The sequence below is a fragment of the Pleurodeles waltl genome, chromosome 1_2 (assembly GCF_031143425.1).
Source record: "Pleurodeles waltl isolate 20211129_DDA chromosome 1_2, aPleWal1.hap1.20221129, whole genome shotgun sequence".
Classification (NCBI taxonomy): domain Eukaryota; kingdom Metazoa; phylum Chordata; class Amphibia; order Caudata; family Salamandridae; genus Pleurodeles; species Pleurodeles waltl.
The window spans coordinates 1340393114-1340412061 of NC_090437.1; the positions used below are offsets into that span (position 1 = coordinate 1340393114).

General features: G+C 45.8%; 1 protein-coding gene across 3 annotated transcripts in view; it reads left to right on the top strand.

Annotated features, from left to right (window-relative positions):
* Window positions 1–18948, top strand: part of GBA2 (glucosylceramidase beta 2) — a 167649-nt gene that overhangs the window by 65184 nt on the left and 83517 nt on the right. For all 3 annotated transcript variants that reach the window (XM_069205700.1, XM_069205699.1, XM_069205701.1), the window contains exons 3-5: window positions 4897–5012; window positions 9642–9860; window positions 15351–15590. In XM_069205700.1, the coding sequence (XP_069061801.1) occupies window positions 4897–5012; window positions 9642–9860; window positions 15351–15590 (575 nt within the window). The remainder of the gene's footprint in view (window positions 1–4896; window positions 5013–9641; window positions 9861–15350; window positions 15591–18948) is intronic.

Consider the following 18948-nt stretch of genomic DNA (forward strand, 5'->3'; position numbering starts at 1 on the left):
GCATCCATGCAGGTGAGGTAGTTTATTTCTGTTTGTGGAAGATTATGACAAGGAAATGGAAAGAAAGTGTGTGATTTCAGTCACATTTTGGGGTTTGCAGGGCGTTGTGGGTAAGAAAACCTGTTGGGATCTACGGGAGGCAGACCACCCTGTACTCCCCAGTGTGTCTAGTTTTCATATATACCTAGAGTTGGTAGATTTTCCCTAGAGAAGAAGCGAGCACACTACCAAGTCTCTCACTTCTGTGATGTCCCAAACACTCAAATTGTGAAAAAAAACACCCTTAGGTTTTGTTAAAAAGACCCCTCGCCCACCAGCCTAGTTGGTGATATGTTTCGTCATTAGGGTCCCACCTGAGGCACCTAGCATGTCTGGGGTGTGCTTCAACGTCTGATTACAGCAGAGCGGGTTTTTTCGTACGTTGAATTACCAAGCTGAGAGGAGAAGAGCAATAAAATTGTCTTGTGGTTACCCACCAGTATGGCTTGTTTTTAATCGTAGTAACCTTGGACAATGATTAAAAACAGCGATCTTCATAATATGAGTGTTTGGGACATCACAGAAGTAAGAAACTAGGTAGCGTGCTCCCTTTTTGTGGTTGTTGATAGTCATTTTGGAAGGTGAGTGAGCGTTTTCACTCTCTTTATTAGTACACACACACACACATACTGGTTGAATTTGGCACGAGGGTGAGTGATGGTTCAATATATAAAATGTTATGAACAAGCGAATTCACAAAAATGAAATGCACTGTTAATAATTGAAAGGCCAAAGTCAACCAATAACCCACAGCTCATGAGCTATAAAGCCACGTCAAGGCACCAACCGCTTTACAGTCCATTCACACGTTTCATATGTGACACACACAAGACCATCACACTGCCAGCGGCGGGCCTAACACATTGCAACACTCACATCAGCAGCACCGTTTAAGGACCCATCACTTCCACATGCCTGACACAGTAATCACACCCGCTGACGGAATGTGTGGACTGGCATTTGGGTAGCAGTATGTCTAGTGACTAGCAGCAAGTCACTACTCACACATCACCAGCTCTCACACACCGCTAGCCAAGCACTAGCTCACACATACGCCACCACCCAGGTGCCAGCTCACACATACGCCACCAGCCAAGCGCCAGCTCACACACCACGCCAGGCAAGCGCCAGCTCACACACACACCGCCAGGCAAGCACCAGTCCATGCACACTGCTAGCCAAGTGCCAACTCACACACACTCTGCCAGCCAAGTGTGGTCCACACACACCGCCAGCCAGGGGGCCAGTCCATGCACACCGCCAGACAAGCACCAGTCTACGCACAGCACCAGCCAAGTGCCAGTCCTCTCACCGACATCACATTTTTTTTTATCAAAAAAGAAAACACAAACCAATTGTAAGTAAATACAAAACTACAAGCACAACAGCGCTAACTGGATATATCACACTAATGCCAAACATGAATCTGAACAAAAAGCATCAAACAATTCAGACCAGGTAACGCTAGGGGTGCTCCCCAAAACTCTTTTGCGTGTGGTACATTCTATAACATGTGGGCACACACAACCCAGGTTTATAAGGACAAGAAAATGCAGCATCCGAAGCAGAAGCGAATACCGATCACAACTCATGATTGCAAGAAAATATGGCTGTTGCCATCAATCGGCTCGTAGACTAATATGAAGACAGCAATGGCTTCCTTATCAAGCCCATCAAAAAAGTTAAACCCAAAAACGTCTTCATCTCATCCAGATTTGTGAGAGTCCACTGGTTAGCTCTAGAGCTGTCAGTGTTGTCCCTCAAATACTGTTCAGCATACAAGTTAGTCTGGTTAACAATTTCACTCAAACATTCATGGTTCATAAGCAACTGAAAGAAAGTTATTGGCAAAGAGTTTTCAGTATTCACTCTACATCCTGCGACACCAGCAAAGGCAGGCAACGCAGACTTCAGCTCTTCCAGTGGGAAGCCGTTCAGCCCCAGGCTGCAGCCCAGATGCCTCTTGCTACACTTTCGGCACATCTGTGTCCTCCTCTAAAACAGGCCCTTCATCCGCACTGGCTTCATCATCACACGATTCCTCTCGGACAGAAAACTCACTGCCAGAATCTTGCACTTCCTCCTCTGCCTCAGATGCAGTCTCAGTCTCATAATCATGGTCTGAGGAAGATTAAAAAAGCATACCAACAACCTGCTGAGCAGCAATCCTGTGACTAGCCATAATCCTTACTAATAAAAGTAACTTGATAGATAAGTCAACAACAACCAACACTGTGTAAAATGAGTAATAAACAAACTGTGACTTTATAGCACAGACCTGTATACTCAAAAACAATGCCACTCACTTGCCAGAGATAGCTAGACTCCCCACCACCTACTCTGCCCAGACACAGCAAGCACCAATGATATCCCACTAAAAAGGAAACACAAAATAAAATTACACATAAGGCAACACAATACACATCATGCTCAAATCCAAGAAGAATTTCACTCCACAAAATATAAACTAAATATGCTGCTATTATTACACCATTTACTAAAAACTCATCCATGCACAGCAACGATACTCATTTGGAGTAAACAGTATAAAAACGTTTTTCTTACCAAACACATGCAACTACGCAAACTGCAGATCTGCCAGAACCTCAAGCAAAGTCACAGCAAAAGAATCAAAAGCTTTGGGCTAGAATAAAAAGGAAGAATAAAACATTATAATCATAAGTGCAAATTATGCGCTAGTCCACGCACCCCGCCACCAAACATTCAGAAGTTGTGCCTTGTGTCTAGTGGTTTTCTGCACCCCTTGGGGTCAGATGGGCCTAACAAATGGCCGATCTGCCCCCTGACCACCCACCAAGGGACCGCTCCCCAAGCACAACAATATTGCTCCTATTGAAATCCCTGGTGTCTAGTGGTTTCTGCCCCCCTTGGTGGGCACATGGGTCTAAAAAAAGAGGCCAATCTGCCCCCAAGGGGGATGTAGAAACAACCAAAATACCTGCTTCCCAAAGGGGAGCGACCATTGCCTAAGGGACTGCTCCCTAAACACAAAGAAAATGCTCCTATTGAAATCCCTGATGTCTAGTGGTCTCTGTCCCCATTGGGGGCAGACGGGCCTTAAAACAATTACATCGATCTTCCCTCACGGGAGGCAGAAGCATACAAATGGGAGCCACCCTTGCCCAAGGGCCCGCTTGCCAAACACACAAATGTTGTTCCTATTCAAATCCCTGGTGTCTTTTGGTTTCGGCCCCCCCTCTCCCCCATCCCCCCCCCCCAGGGCAGATGGGCCTAAAAAAGTAGGCTGATCTGCCCCCTAGGGGGAGCAAAAACTGCCAAAATATGTGCATCTCTTAGGGGAGCAACCCTTGCCCAAGGGGCCGCTCCGAACAACGTCATCACACACACATAAAAATCCCTTGTGTCTTGTGGGCATTCCTGCAGCACAATTGCAGCCCTATGTGCGATCGTGCAGAAGGAATGCTCAAAGAGACATCCGAGGGAAGGAAAACCCTTTCCTTTCCCCTGATGCCTCTTTGCTGTAAAAAAAGGAAAACCCTCCCCGGGAAGAAACCCACCTTTCTCCTTGATGCACTGGAAGCAAATGGCCTCCAGTGCGGTCCTGGCAGTTTTTGATGACCTCAGTGCATGGCGCTCACTTGCATCATCAGATACTGGGGTGTGGGGATCAGGGGTGGCAGCGAAAGCGCTTCCACTGCCATCCCTGGTGGGTGGGGGGTTGCAAAAGGGCAGCCCACAGGGGGAGTTCCAGCGCTTCCCCCGTGGGTGGGTGCCAGGATGACCGGGAACCATCTGACGCACACTCCCACCATTTCGTCGGGTGGCTCCCGGCCATCGGACACACGGAAGGGGTTAACCACTCAACTGTGGTGCAATGGCCAAGATGCCTCTTTCACACGTTGTTGTTTTTTTCCTTAGAGAGACAGTCCACCAGAACCGCGTGCCTCCCGCACTGCAGGTAGCTGCAGCTTTATTTCTTTTCACTCTGCTTCTCCCTTGCTTGTCAGCCGGTTCAGTTATGTCCTGTCTCTCTAGGAGGGTTTTTATTCACACGACTCCCCCGCAACTGGACCTTGCCTTGGCCCTTAAATCGGATTGTTTTACCCACAGCATTTTGCCCATTTGCACTGTCCATTGTGATTTATTGTTGGATGAACAGTTGTCAATCTAAATGATTATTTAACCATAAAAAAAGACTGTTTGACTTCCATGGCTTTTTGTTGTTATTAGGGACTATTGTTCTTTCGTCTCGTTCAGTATTTTGCATCAGTAATCAAGATGAATTTGAAGCATTTTTACTAATCCTGCCGACTGCTTTCAGTCAGGACTATTGATTAGCCTTTTGCACTAGATTATTAGAAGTTTGCTACTCATTCTACAGTACGCCAAGTGTTCATAGCACATGTACAAAAATGTTAGTGCGTAGGCCCACAGTACAGTAAATCAAACAATACAGTAACCTAGACTTACGTGAAATTCAAACCTATAACCACCTGGTCTCTGGTTCAGTGATCAGTTGTTGCTTTGGCTTAAGTTCAGTCAGTGAATGTTTATTTAACAAACCATGGCAGTGAAATCTGTTAACCACTTAGGAGGCAGGGTGCTTCTCTGTTGATAACAAAGCATCCACAGTGGCAGAGTCCAAGGCAATGTGGGCACCCACCTCTGCGTCAGAGAGCCTCACTCACTAACATTTGACCTCCTGTACTGTCTTTTCCTTGCTGTCTGTGAAGTGTGTCCTCTGAAGACTGCACAACATGGTGCCGATTAAGTTCTTTCCATAACAGAGAGGTTCTCTGTCCCTTCCCCTTGTCTTTTAACATTTGGGTCACTCTTCCTGGCTAAGCTCCTTTCTTTTGTTTCTACCTCTTCTAGGAGCCCCGCTGGGTGGATTTGGGGGAGGCACCATCACCCGTGGCTGGCGGGGAGAGTTCTGTCGATGGCAGCTCAGTCCAGGACTATATCATTACGAAACAGTGATAGAAGATCAGGTAAGGCAACGCTTCTCCATCCTCTGTGGTGCTCCATTGTATATACTTTCTGTTTTGGTACCAGCTACCTGCTTAGGTCAACACAGGAGAACTCCCAGTGTGTGCAATATTAATTCCTTCCATGTGAAGTGTCCATCCCTCTTCTCCTATTCCTTAGGGCTTCAGCTACCACTTCCAAAAATGCTGTTCTTTTCTTTAGAGCCAAGTCCTCGGCGTCATTTTGTACAATATCCCAGCTACTACACCATTCCTTTTATTTAGCTCTTCTACACCATTTCCTCCAGTCAGTGCTTTTACTTTATACTTTACAGCCAGCTCTCCTTTCCATTCCTATCTACCCACCCTGAAACCGAGGCTCCTAATTATGTTTTACAGCCAGCTCTTCTCTGCCATCCCTACCTACCAGCCCCAGAGTCAAGGTTCTTACTTAATGCTTTACAGACAGCTCTCCTGTCCACACCTAGAACCGAGGCTCTTACTCATACTTTACAGCCATCTCTCGTCTGCCATCCCTACCTACCAGCCCCAGAGATGAGGCTCTACATACTTTACAGCCCTCTCTGCTGTCCACACCAACCTACCAAACCTAGAACCGAGGCTCTCACTTCATACTTTACAGCCAGCTCTCCACTGCCATCTCTACCTACCAGCCCCAGACCCAAGGTTCTTCCTTTATACTTTACAGTCAGCTCTCCTCTGCCACCCCTACCTACCAGCCCCAGACCCAAGGTTCTTCCTTCATACTTTACAGTCAGCTCTCCACTGCCACCTCTACCTACCAGCCCCAGACCCAAGGTTCTTCCTTTATACTTTACAGTCAGCTCTCCACTGCCATCCCTACCTACCAGCCCCGTAGATGAGGATCTTACATTATACTTTACAACCAGCTCTCCTCTACCATTCCTATCTACCAGACTTAGAGCCAAGTGTAATAAGGCCGAAACATTGACGAATATACTAGAGGACTGATTTTAATTATGAAGTGGTACATCATACTGTACCTCTGAGTGGCTTCAATGAAATGTACATCCATATCACCCCCTAGTTATGTATTTATGCTTTGTACATAGCACTTGTGCACTATAGTTCACACTCTCACTGCATCGTTTTTTTAGCTCCTGTTTCTGATGCAATATGTTCATATATATTTTTTAAAGATGTTTTTATGTATAAATACATTTGATTTAACTCCTGATGAAACCAATCCAATGATGCTTTTCTAAATTTGCCAAGGAAGGACCAGTGTTTCACTTTATTGCAGATTTGCCAAGTTTCACAGGGTTATAGGGCTGCCCCTCTAATTTAGCATATGTTCTCATGAAGTGTCACATAAGGTGTGCTGACCATGCTCCACACAGGCTGATGTGACCGTACAGCCACTTCTCCTCTCGGTGCATGCCTAGAACCCTCTCTCTCTTGCTTTGTTTTCCTGCAGCACATCCTGCCTCATACTGGAAAGACTGAAGTCTAGTTACAAGGACAGCAGGATGTGTACTGCCCAGATACTTGTTTCTAGTCCCCTCCAGCAATGGTTCTGGGGCTTAGGTTTTCAGCACCTGGTTGATTCATGGTGCTCTTGTGCATTGCCTTACAGGAAGACATCTTAAACTATTTTCACTAGTGTAAAATCATTTCAGTGTCTGTTGTTGATCTTTCTGCAGCATTCAACAGTTTTCTACACTACCCTTTTCAGAACACTTCAAGAAGTGGGTATCAACAGGATCTGTTCCTTCCTTACAGGAAAAACTCAGTCAGCCTGCAACCATACAAGTTGGAAGCCAAGAACCTCATATGCTGAGTCCCACACTTCTCAGCCAGACCATATTCACCTTCTACTTACCCTCGTTGGCAGATGCATCAGATCACATCATCGACATTCTTTCATATGCAGATGACACTCAACTGATACGCTCCTTGTAGGAAAATACCCCTGCAACCAAAAACAACTTTGTCAGATGCATGTCCGTTGTGACAACCTGGGTGAGTTCTAACTGCCTAAAGCTGAACATAGACAACACTTCGAACATCAGAAAGAAGACCTCGGCATGAGACTTCACCTGATGGCCAGCAGTCCTTGGCCCACACCGCTCACACCAGGAACTTAGAAATCATCCTTGAGGACAAACTCAACATGTCAGCCCAGATAAATGTGGTGACCTCAACTTGCTTCCACATCATGAGGTTGCTCCCAGAAAAAGAGGAAATCAGTAACTCAGTCCCTGACTATCAGCAGACTTGGCTACTGCAACACTCTACGCAGGGAGCAAACGAGTCCGGAGCATAGAATTCAGAAGTCATAGAATTTGGTTATCTAAAACTTCCACCAGGCTGTATGGAAGTAATTAAACAAGCACCTAAACCTACTACTAGACTATGTTACGCAAACAAGTGGAAAAGATTTGTCTACTACTGTCAATCTAAAAACACTGAACCACTTACAGCATCTATACAAGATATTCTGTGCTATTTACTTCATTTGCAGAAATCAAATTTTGCTTTCTCATCCATCAAAATCCAACTTACTGCAATATCTGCTTATTTACAAACTAGTCAACACACTTCTCTACTCAGAGTTCCTGTTATTAAAGCCTTCAGGAAAGGATTGAAACACATTATTCCACCCAGAACACCACCTGTTCCGTCCTGGAATTTAAATATTGTACTTACCAGACTTAGGGGCCCACCTTTTGAACCCATGCACTCTTGTCAAATTAAATTTTTAACATGGAAAGTTGCCTTCCTTGTAGCTATCACTTCTTTACAAAGAGTCAGTGAAATACAGGCGTTCACTCCTGAAGAACCTTTCTTCCAAGTACACAAACATAAAGTTGTACTTAGGACAAATCCAAAATTTCTACCAAAAGTAGTATCTCCTTTTCACATCAACCAAACAGTGGAATTGCCAGTCTTCTTTCCACAGCCAGACTCTGTGGCAGAAAGAGCTCTCCATACCTTAGATCTCAAAAGAGCTCTTATGTACTACATTGACAGAACTAAAGATTTTAGAAAAACAAAACACCTTTTCCTTGCTTTTCAACATCCACATAAAGGTAATCCTATATCTAAACAAGGCTTAGCAAGATGGATTGTTAGATGTATCCAAACATGCTACATCAAAGCAAAGAGAAAACTTGTAATCACTCCTAGAGAACATTCTACAAGAAAGAAAGGTGTGTCAATGGCATTTTTAGGAAACATACCAATGGCTGATATATGTAAAGCTGCCACATGGTCAACTCCTCATACATTTACAAAACACTATTGTGTTGATGTTTTCTCACAGCAACAGGCTACTGTAGGCCAGGCTGTATTGAGAACACTATTTCAAACAACTTCAACTCCTCCAGGCTAGCCACCGCTATTTTGGGAGGACAAACAGCTTTGTAGTCTATGCATAGCATGTGTATCTCCAGCTACACATACCATTGAACGGAAAATGTCACTTACCCAGTGTACATCTGTTCGTGGCATGTAGTGCTGCAGATTTACATGCACCCTCACTCCTCCCCGGAATCCTGTAGTTGTATAAGTTACTAACATTTGTACATATGTATATACATTTACATTTGCATGGACATCTCTTTATATTCTTATGCTCTATCACTCCTTCATTCACCCTTTGCGGGAAACAATCTTAACAATGGAGTCGATGCCCATGTGCACTGTAACTGAGAAGAGGAGTCACTCAATCCAGTGACTCCGAAAAGACTTCTTCGAAGAAAAACACCTTGTAGCACTTCGAGCCCAACACTAGATGTCGGAAGACATATGCATAGCATGTGAATCTGCAGCACTACATGCCACGAACAGATGTACACTGGTAAGTGACATTTTCCATATATATATATAGACACACACATGTCTGAATTAATGCATCACAGCAGTAAAATATACATATATACACTTATGTGTACGTGGGTGTGAATATATATATATATATATATATATATATATATATATATATGAGAGATAACATATATATATATATATATGTATGTATGCATATATATGTGTTTTAATTGTTGCTGCCATGCATTGCATCCATCAGTCAGATACTAGACGTTTTCCCTCAAGTATGGAAACACAAATTTTGAAATGAAAAACAATCAGCAAACAAGAGGTTATATTTGATGTGTTGCTGTTTAATTAGTTTTTTTTATGCTGGTAATTCTGCCTTGTTCTTGTGTTACCCTGGTTTTAAGGTAGCACACTATTTACATAATTAGAATTTCCTGATTTTTATTTTTTTGGTAAGAAATTATGTTTTGAAAAGGACTTTCATAATCCATGTAGTCAATTATTAATGAAATAGTTCATATTTGGATATTGTGCTTGGTCTAATTTTTTTCCTTTCTTTTTTTTTTTCCTTTCATGTTCTGTTCTCCCAACAACTCTTTTTTTCTCCCTGTTAAATTCTTTCTTATTGTTTGCTCTAATCTCTACTCTTTACTCTGACATTCTACTTTATACTTCTCAAATACATTTCTCCTACATTGTACTTTTTGCCACCCTCCCTCCTGAACGATTCTTCCCTTCCACATTCTCTTTACATTTCTTCCCTTTTGTACTTCTTTTTTTGTGCTCTCATCCTTTCCCTCCTTTGCTTCTGTCCCTTGTTTTCTCCTACAGTTCACAGTTTGCATTCGCAGGAATGGGCAGACTGTCTATCAGCAGGTCCTGTCTGTGGAGAAACCTCACACCCTTCAAGGATGGAACTGGGGCTTCTGCGGCCGGCACGCCTTCTACCATGCACTGTACCCCCGTGCCTGGACTGTCTACCATCTACCAGGGCAGAATGTGACACTCACCTGCCGGCAGGTGTCTCCTATCATCCCTCACGACTACAAGGTAAGACGTGTCCCCTGAGGAGTTCTCCAGTAGTGAGTATGCATCTGTAGTTGAGAAACACAACCAGTCACAAGTGTCAGTAATAACAAATCATGCCTCCTGCTGGAGCACATCTGGAGGTCTTTTAACTGCTTTCTAGAGGAATATTAGTAACTGCTGTACACAATTGTGTCTGCGGACCAACGGAAAGGGGCGTAATGTTAGATCCCCTGTAAGTCCTGCAGTTTAATTGTGATCTCCAGCAAGGAGGTTTCTGGGCCTGTGATCGTCAGTAAGATGTGATCAGTCAGTGATGTTAGTTTTTATTTTTTTTAAAGTAATGCAATTTGTTATAGTGTGAAGTTGGCCTGAAGGCACTAGTGCATTTTGCAACATAATCTAGTGTTGTACACACTTTTTAGGCGCAGGGGCATTTGTGATTAGCCCAGAAAACACAAGATGTTGAGTTGAGGCTGGGATTCAAACCTTATTCCCAGGTCCAAGGTTGGCGTCCCCAATCACAATGCATATCTCTATCATATTACTGTCTTTAAAATAGTTCCCCCTAATTTTATGCCCCTGATTCGGTTGTTGGTCCTGGTACGATTGGCAGAGGACGCGAGACTGAGCACAAAAAGAAGTTGTGAGTTTGAGCTGCCCTGTCTGATCTCCCTGCAACCATCCTGAGAGAGCATCATTCCGCCTCACATGCAAGCTTGGAGCCTGATATTACTTCATTCTGGATAGTGATCTCAGCCCTTTACAGATGAGACATCTGTTAGAAAACCCTACTCCGCTCGGTCAAGGGCCTTAGAGTATCTACGAAGTGTAATACCTTTCTTGTGGTCCCCTGTCTTCTTTCATCTGTAAACCATGCTTCACCCGGGTGTCATACTTTCTGCACCCCTTTAGAATTATTAATGTCAGTAAGTAGCAGCGGTGTTTAGCAAAGATATTGCTCTTTATGGCACTCTTTCAATATGAGACTCCCCATGTGACGTAGAAGTGAGATGGATGCCTCAACATTGATGGAGCGATGGGTATAATCAGAGGCTCTCCATTAAATACATTTCGCATGAATGGTAGCAGTTACAGGCCAAACGCTTTATAAATGCCACCCAAGAAGCCATCTTGGGTTATTTCTTTAAATCACTTGAGACCCTTCATTCTTCCAGAATTCCTTTCTAAGATGTTCTGTAAGCGTGCCTTCTCCTCCGTGGAAAGCCACAGAACAGCAGCGTCAGTCAGGTATGTGTGTGCGTCATCTGCTACCGACGGCTCCCGGTTGTACAGGTTGTTTTTAACCTCTTAGCTTTCTCTGTCTCCTCTCTGATTACTGTCTTACTGTCTCTCTGTTCCCATGATGAAGTTACACACTTGTTTCAATGTGAGAAGATTGGCTAGTAGCCTGCCTGCCTTTTTGCCTACTGCAGCACTCTGTTCATCGAGTTGAGCTAGTAAATACTTTGCTCTATAGTCTCTGTGGTTTTGTTTTGCCCACTAAAGGCCACTAATATTTGCCGAAGCGCTTCTCAATGTTATTTTTTAATGATGAACATAAGGGCTGTGCAGTGGTAATGCTTGACAGCAAGACCAAAGCAGCAGAGCTCAAGCATGTGTCCTCCATATTGCACCATAGGTCCTTGCAGTAGGATTGTGAGTCCCCCGCCATCACAGTGGTGGGACACTTATCTTCGCAGGGTGGCTGCACTCTGCACTCTGGCCCTATGTTTTCCAGATGAAGTGCTCGGTGGCTGCTGCCCAGAGCTAATTATAGCAAACTGAGAAGAGGATGGAAAAGATACTAAGCAGCAAGCGAGCCTGTGTTGGACAAAGCTGGTGATACAGAAGGCCCCTTTTCCCTCTAGAAGTGGGTCAGCTTTCTTAAGCCATGGCATGACTGACCTTCACCAGAGGACTGATTATTAAACATGGACACCATTTGATTGGCTTAGGCTGGACGGTCTTTTAGAGTTCATAGAGCCACCAGGACCTGGTCAAAATCGAAACAAAACCTAAGGCTTTGATGTGAAACAGAAGATGGAAGGAGCAGCGAAATGAACACCTGGTGCCTGAGAGATGCACAGGCTAAAGGAGGTGACGGCATTTGAGGCAGATACGGAGGCCCTGCAGCAGCTTCAGTGAACAAGACAATGCAAGGGATCATGCAGTTTTAGAAACACAGCACGGTAGGCAAGTGGATTCTGATCCTCTACGTTAAATCATGAATGAAAAATCTGTACTTCATTACAAAACAGATTTTATGGCCCAACGCTAGGTAGCGAGCCGACTCTTGGTGGGCCTCGAAATAAGAACATGTTGGACCTGGCTTTTTGACGGGGTCATCCCCAAACTTTTTGCCTCCTTCCTCCTATTTTTTCTGACCTGTTGTTGTTGGCTTTTGACCTCTGGGTACTTTACCACTGCTAACCAGTGCTAAAGTGCATATGCTCTCTGTGTAAATTGTACTATTGATTGGTTTATCCATGACTGGCTATTTAATCTACTCATAAGTCCCTAGTAGAGTGCACTATATGTGCCTAGGGCCTGTAGATTAAATTGCTACTAGCGGGCCTGCAGCACTGGTTGTGCCACCCACTTCAGTAGCCACTTAACCTTGTCTCAGGCCTGCCATTGCAAGGCCTGTGTGGGCAGTTTCACTGCCACTTCGACTTGGCACTTAAAAGTACTTGCCAAGCCTAGAACTCCCCTTTTTCTACATGTAAGTCACCCCTAATGTGTGCCCTAGGTAACCCCTAGAGCAGGTTGCTGTGTGGGTAAGAGGCAGGACATGTACCTGTGTAGTTATATGTTCTGGTAGTGTAAAACTCCTAAATTCGTTTTTACACTACTGTGAGGCCTGCTCCCTTCATAGGCTCACATTGGGGCTGCCCTCTTACACTGTTGAAGTGGCAGCTGGTGATCTGAAAGGAGCAGGAAGGTCATATTTATTATGGCCAGAATGGTAATACAAAATCCTGCTGACTGGTGAAGTTGGATTTAATATTACTATTCTAGAAATGCCACTTTTAGAAAGTGAGCATTTCGTGGCACTTAAATCTTTCTGTGCCCTTCAATCCACGTCTGGCTAGGTTTAGTTGACAGCTCCTTGTGCATTCACTCAGACACACCCCAAACACAGGGTACTCAGCCTCACTTGCATACATCTGCATTTTGAATGGGTCTTCCTGGGCTGGGAGGGTGGAGGGCCTGCTCTCACACAAAGGACTGCCACACCCCCTACTGGGACTCTGGCAGACAGGATTGAACTGAAAGGGGGCTTGGTGCATTTCTTAGACACTCTTTGAAGTCACCCCCACTTCAAAGGCACAACTTAGTATAAAACAGGGCCTCTGCCCTACCTCATCAGACACTTGCTGGAGAAGAAACCTAAACCAGAAACTACATCCTGCCAAGAAGAACTGCCTGGCTGCTCAAAGGACTCACCTGTCTGCTTTTCTACAAAGGACTGCTGCCTTGCTGAACTCTTGTCTGGCTGTAAATGTGCTCTCCAAGGGCTTAGATAGAGCTTGCCTTCTGTTCCCTGAAATCTCAGGACCAAAAAGACTTCTCTCTTTCACTTGGACGCTTCGTGCGGCGAAATTTTCGACGCAGAGCTTGTTCCACAGCGAGAAAAACGCTGCACACCGATGCTGATCGACGCGACGCCTTTGGGATGACCGGAACTTCGACGCACGGCCTCGCAAGGACAACGCCGGCCGACTTCCAGAGGAGAAATCGACGCGACGCCTGCCGTGAGATCGAAACTTCGACGCACAGCCACGCGGAACGACGCGCAACCGGAAAACAAGCAGGAGAATCCACGCACAGACCCGGGACATCTGGTAATCCCCGCGACCCATAGAAGGAGACGGTCCGCGCGCCGGAAAACGACGCACGTCTTCCCCGAGTGAAAAATAACGACGCAAGTCCGTGTGTGAAGGGGCGTAACCGATGCACACACCATTTTTCCACGCATCTCTTCTTCTGCGGCCCTCTGCAGAGATTTTCCACAAGAAACCAGGTACTTTGTGCTTGAAAGAGACTTTGGGGCTGATTCTAATTCTGGCGGGCGGCGGAGGCCGCCCGCCAGAATTCCGCCCCCATAATACCGCTCCGCGGTCAGAAGACCGCAGAGGGTATTATGAGTTTTTCCCTGGGCTGGCGGGCGGTCTCCAAAAGACCGCCCGCCAGCCCAGGGAAAAACTCCCTTCCCACGAGGATGCCGGCTCGTAATCGAGCCGGCGGAGTGGGAAGGTGCGACGGGTGCAGTAGCACCCGTCGCGTATTTCAGTGTCTGCAAGGCAGACACTGAAATACCTTGAGGGGCCCTCTTACGGGGGCCCCTGCCGTGCCCATGCCATTGGCATGGGCACGGCAGGGGCCCCCATGGGCCCGCGACCCCCCCTACCGCCATCCTGTTCATGGCGGCTTTCCCGCCATGAACAGGATGGCGGTAGGGGGGGTCAGAATCCTCATGGCTGCGGAGCGCGCTCCGCAGCCATGGAGGATTCAAACGAGCAGCGGAAAGTCGGCGGGAGACCGCTGACTTTCCGCTTCTGACCGCGGCTGAACCGCCGCGGTCAGAATGCTCGTTGGAGCACCGCCAGCCTGTTGGCGGTGCTCCCGTGGTCGGTGGCCCTGGCGGCCACCGGCCGCCAGGGTCAGAATGACCCCCTTTGTTTGCTTTTTAAAGACTTAAGACACTTTATATCACTTCTTAGTGATATCTTGACAAATTCATATTGCAACTTTGATTATATTTTTCTAAACACTGTGTGGTGTATTTTTGTGGTGTTATATTATGGTATTGTATGATTTATTGCACAAATGCTTTACACATTGCCTTCTAAGTTAAGCCTGACTGCTCGTGCCAAGCTACCAGAGGGTGTGCACAGGCTGATTTTGGATTGTGTGTGACTTACCATGACTAGAGTGAGGGTTCTTGCTTGGACAGAGGGCAAACCCCATTTCTAACAGAACACAAATCAACCGCAGAAGCCTGTTCACACTTTTCTGCTTTCCTGTTCAAGAGGCTCCAATGGGTGTAAGGGTTTAGTGTTGGGAGAAGATTTGCACTGTGCTTACCCTCGTTGGACCCTCTTAAGAGAGGTACTATGTTGCTTTACCATCTTTAGTTTGAAAACATGTAATTTTAGGATTGTGCACCTGTTGGTTACCTTGTGAGAAAGCACAATACAGAAGCCCCTAGTTGGTTATCGTTGCCAGCCATTGATCAAGGCTATAGGCCTGATTGGTTCAGTGGGAAAAGTTATGTCTGAATCCACAGGCATCTGTTTATTATGAAAAGGCCTGACAAAGGCAATAGGCCTGTCTTATTTATTGTGAAAAGCATTTATTAAAATGTATAGACTTTTAATGGGGAATAGTGTGGGTGATGGCAAGTTGGGAGGATTGAGGCAAAACAGTACATGCTAAAGGATTTCTTGTTTGTTTTGAACATTAGTCTTCCTCATAAGACAGACACTTGACACGCTCCTTCTTTTCTAGGACACAAGCCTTCCAGTTGGGATTTTTGTCTGGGAGATAGAAAATGGAAATGAAGAAGACATTGAGATAACCATCATGTTTACCATGAGGAATGGGGCTGGAACCCCGAGTGACAAAGATGGAGGGCACTGGAATGAGCCATTCTGCGTGCAGGAGGAGGGGGAGAAAATCTCTGGTGTTCTTTTGCATCACGTTGCAGCTGTTAACCCATACACCCTGTCTGTATCCGCGAGATCAACGGTACATGAGGGAAATGCTATGAAAGAAAGAAGAAAACAGTTTGTGTGGTGTGAGATCATATGGTCTGACAGGGCTCAGTTATGGATGCCGAAATGGCTCAGAGGAAGGCCCATGGATTAAAAGGAAGTATAGGGTGGGGTACACTGTTGAATGTACTAATCTCACGGTGAACTGAAATTATTTTGTGATACCCACCTCTGTGTCATGAAGAATTGGGTTTACAATATGTAGGGACCTCATTAAGAGTGCACCAACCTTGTTCTGGCTGTCGATTTTGTCTAGACCTAAATGATCACTTAACCAAGTGGTGATTACTGACTCTCTGAGTCTAGATAGAGCCTGTAGCATTCAATGGTTGTCTTACGTGAAGGCTCAATTGTGCTCAAAAGGGAGTTCAGAACATTTTGATACTTCCCAGAATGTCAGCCCGCTAGCTAGAGCATCTGCCAAAATGACCTATTGGCTCTTCCGGCAAGGAAAAGAGCAGCATCTGAGTGTGGGAAGAGGATCGTGGTGGCCTATCCTCCTCCACTAATTACAACTAACTGCATGGACCATGCCTGTGTATGGTTCCAAGTAAACAAAGGTGCTGCCTAGTAAGATTCTGCTTAACATCGCCCATTTACTGGTCTCCTACCCAAGAAAAGCTCCTGCGATGAAGATCTTGTGCCCTGTCCCTGTGATTCGGAATCTAAACAGTCCCTGCGCCACCTCTTTATTTCTGTGATCTGTACAGGGCACCTATGAAGCGGAAATAAATCCAGTTTCTCAGATCCCTTAATATCAGAAGTTGCAGACCAGCCTTATTTTATCTACAACTGCTACAATCTGATGTGGTGTGCCTTGCGGTATATAGATTTTGGTAAGGCTGCGCAACCTGGTGGGCAAGTCATTTCAGTCTGTCACAGTCAATTTTATATAGTTAGAAGGCAAAGGGCCTCATTATGACCTTGCTGCCGGCGGTAACACGGCCAACAGCCTGGCAGTGTTCTGCCAGCTGCCCTGGGGATTATGAGTCCCCGACCACCAGCCTGGCCATGGCGGTAAACACCGCCATGGAAAGGCTGGCGGTAAGGGGGACTTGGGGTGCCCCTGAGGGCCCCTGCACTGCTCATGCACCTGGCATGGGCAGTGAAGGGGCCCCTAGGTATAGCCCTGTCGCGCATTTCACTGCCCGAATTTCGGGCAGTGAAATGTGCGACGGGTGCTACTGCACCCACTGCACATCAGCATTGCCGACGGCTCTATTACGAGCCGGCAGCAATGTTGATGTGGGTTTTCCGCTGGGACAGCGGATGGTAACACTGTTACCGTCCGCTGGCACGGTATTCTGGCTCCCGCAGCCTTGGCGGTCTTTTGAAAAGACCGCAGAGGTTGTAATGAGGACCAAAGTTCTTTAAGAATAGTATAATCCGACTGGAAGCGAGCAGTGTTTTACGTGTACGAATAGTTACATGGCGTCTGTGTTCTGTGTGTGAGTTACAATGGTGCTTATGATTCTGTTGCATGGCCACTCATATTTCTACAATGTGTATTTTATGCCAATCCTGGCTGATTTTTGGATGGTCTTTATTTATGCTCTGAGAAATTTTCGAGGGTAGCATCAAGGTGATTCCTAAATATAAAACTCTTTATGAACTAATAGCACGATTGCACGATAGAGCAGAAAGTACTCTGTTGGTAGATGTGGTTTTATTCTCTTTGGTGGGAAGGTTATGCTTGTTGGCAGAATGGGGAGTGCTCAGTTGTCAGCTGTGGGTGTGTTCTCTCAGAGGAAGGGTATCCCTGAAAGCTGATCAGGGAGTGATTACTTTGCAGAGGGTTGCTGTGTCGTTGTGTGGGGAGGGGTGTGCTCGGTGGCAGAGTGGAGAGTGCTCAGTTATCAAATGTGATTGCGTTCTCTCTGTGTGCATGAGGGGTCTGCTTGATGCAGAGCGGAGAGTGTTCATTTGTTTGAGGTGGTTGTGTTCTCTCTGCGTGAGGGGTATGCTTGATGCAGAGCAGGCGGTGCCTGGTTGTCAGATGTGGCTGTGTTCTCTCTGGGTGAGATGTGTGCTTTATGGCAGAGTGGAGAGTGCTCAGTTGTCGGATGTGGCTGTGGTCTCTGTGGGTGAGGGCTATTCTTGATGCAGAGTGGGAAGTGCTCAGTTGTCAGAGGTGGATGTAGTCTCTCTCTGGGTGAGGGATATGCTTGATGCAGCGCCAGGAGTGCCCAGTTATCAGATGTGGCTGCGTTCTCTCTGGGTGAGGGGTGTGCTTGATGCAGCGCGAGGAGTGCCCAGTTATCAGACGTGGCTGTGTGCTGTCTGGGTGAGAGGTATACTTGATGCAGCGCGAGGAGTGCTATTTGTCAGATGTGGCTGTGTTCTCTCTGGGTGAGGGGTATACTTGATGCAGCACGAGGAGTGCTATTTGTCAGATGTGGCTGCGTTCTCTCTAGGTGAGAGGTATGCTTGATGCAGAGCCTGGAGTGCTTGCTTGTCAGATGTGGCTGTGTTCTCTCTGGGTGAGGGGTATATATTTTTTTTTAAACCAAATTTTATTGATTTTATAAACAATTCAAAACAGTTTACATTGTACTTCCTTCTTCTCCATCTTTCTGTATAACACATTGGATTTATTTATTTGCGCGCTTAAACTGGTAGAGATTCATTTTTAATAAACATTATTTATTTGGTATCATCGAAATCCAACTCCCCCCTCCCTATTCCCACCCTAACCCCTCGGTCCAGATACTTATTTAATGATAGTACATCTTGTAGGAAAGTACCATCTTGCCTGGCATGTTACCCCCATTTTTCACTGTATATGTTGTTTTAATTGTATGTGTCACTGGGACCCTGTTCACCAGGGCCCCAGTGCTCATAAGTGTGCCTGAATGTGTTACCTGTGTAGTGACTAACTGTCTCACTGAGGCTCTGCTAATCAGAACCTCAGTGGTTATGCTCTCTCATTTCTTTCAAATTGTCACTAACAGGCTAGTGACCAATTTTACCAATTTACATTGGCTTACTGGAACACCCTTGTAATTCCCTAGTATATGGTACTGAGGTACCCAGGGTATTGGGGTTCCAGGAGATCCCTATGGGCTGCAGTATTTCTTTTGCCACCCATAGGGAGCTCTGACAATTCTTACACAGGCCTGCCACTGCAGCCTGAGTGAAATAACGTCCACGTTATTTCACAGCCATTTTACACTGCACTTAAGTAACTTATAAGTCACCTATATGTCTAACCTTTACCTGGTAAAGGTTAGGTGCAAAGTTACTTAGTGTGAGGGCACCCTGGCACTAGCCAAGGTGCCCCCACATTGTTCAGGGCCAATTCCCCGGACTTTGTGAGTGCGGGGACACCATTA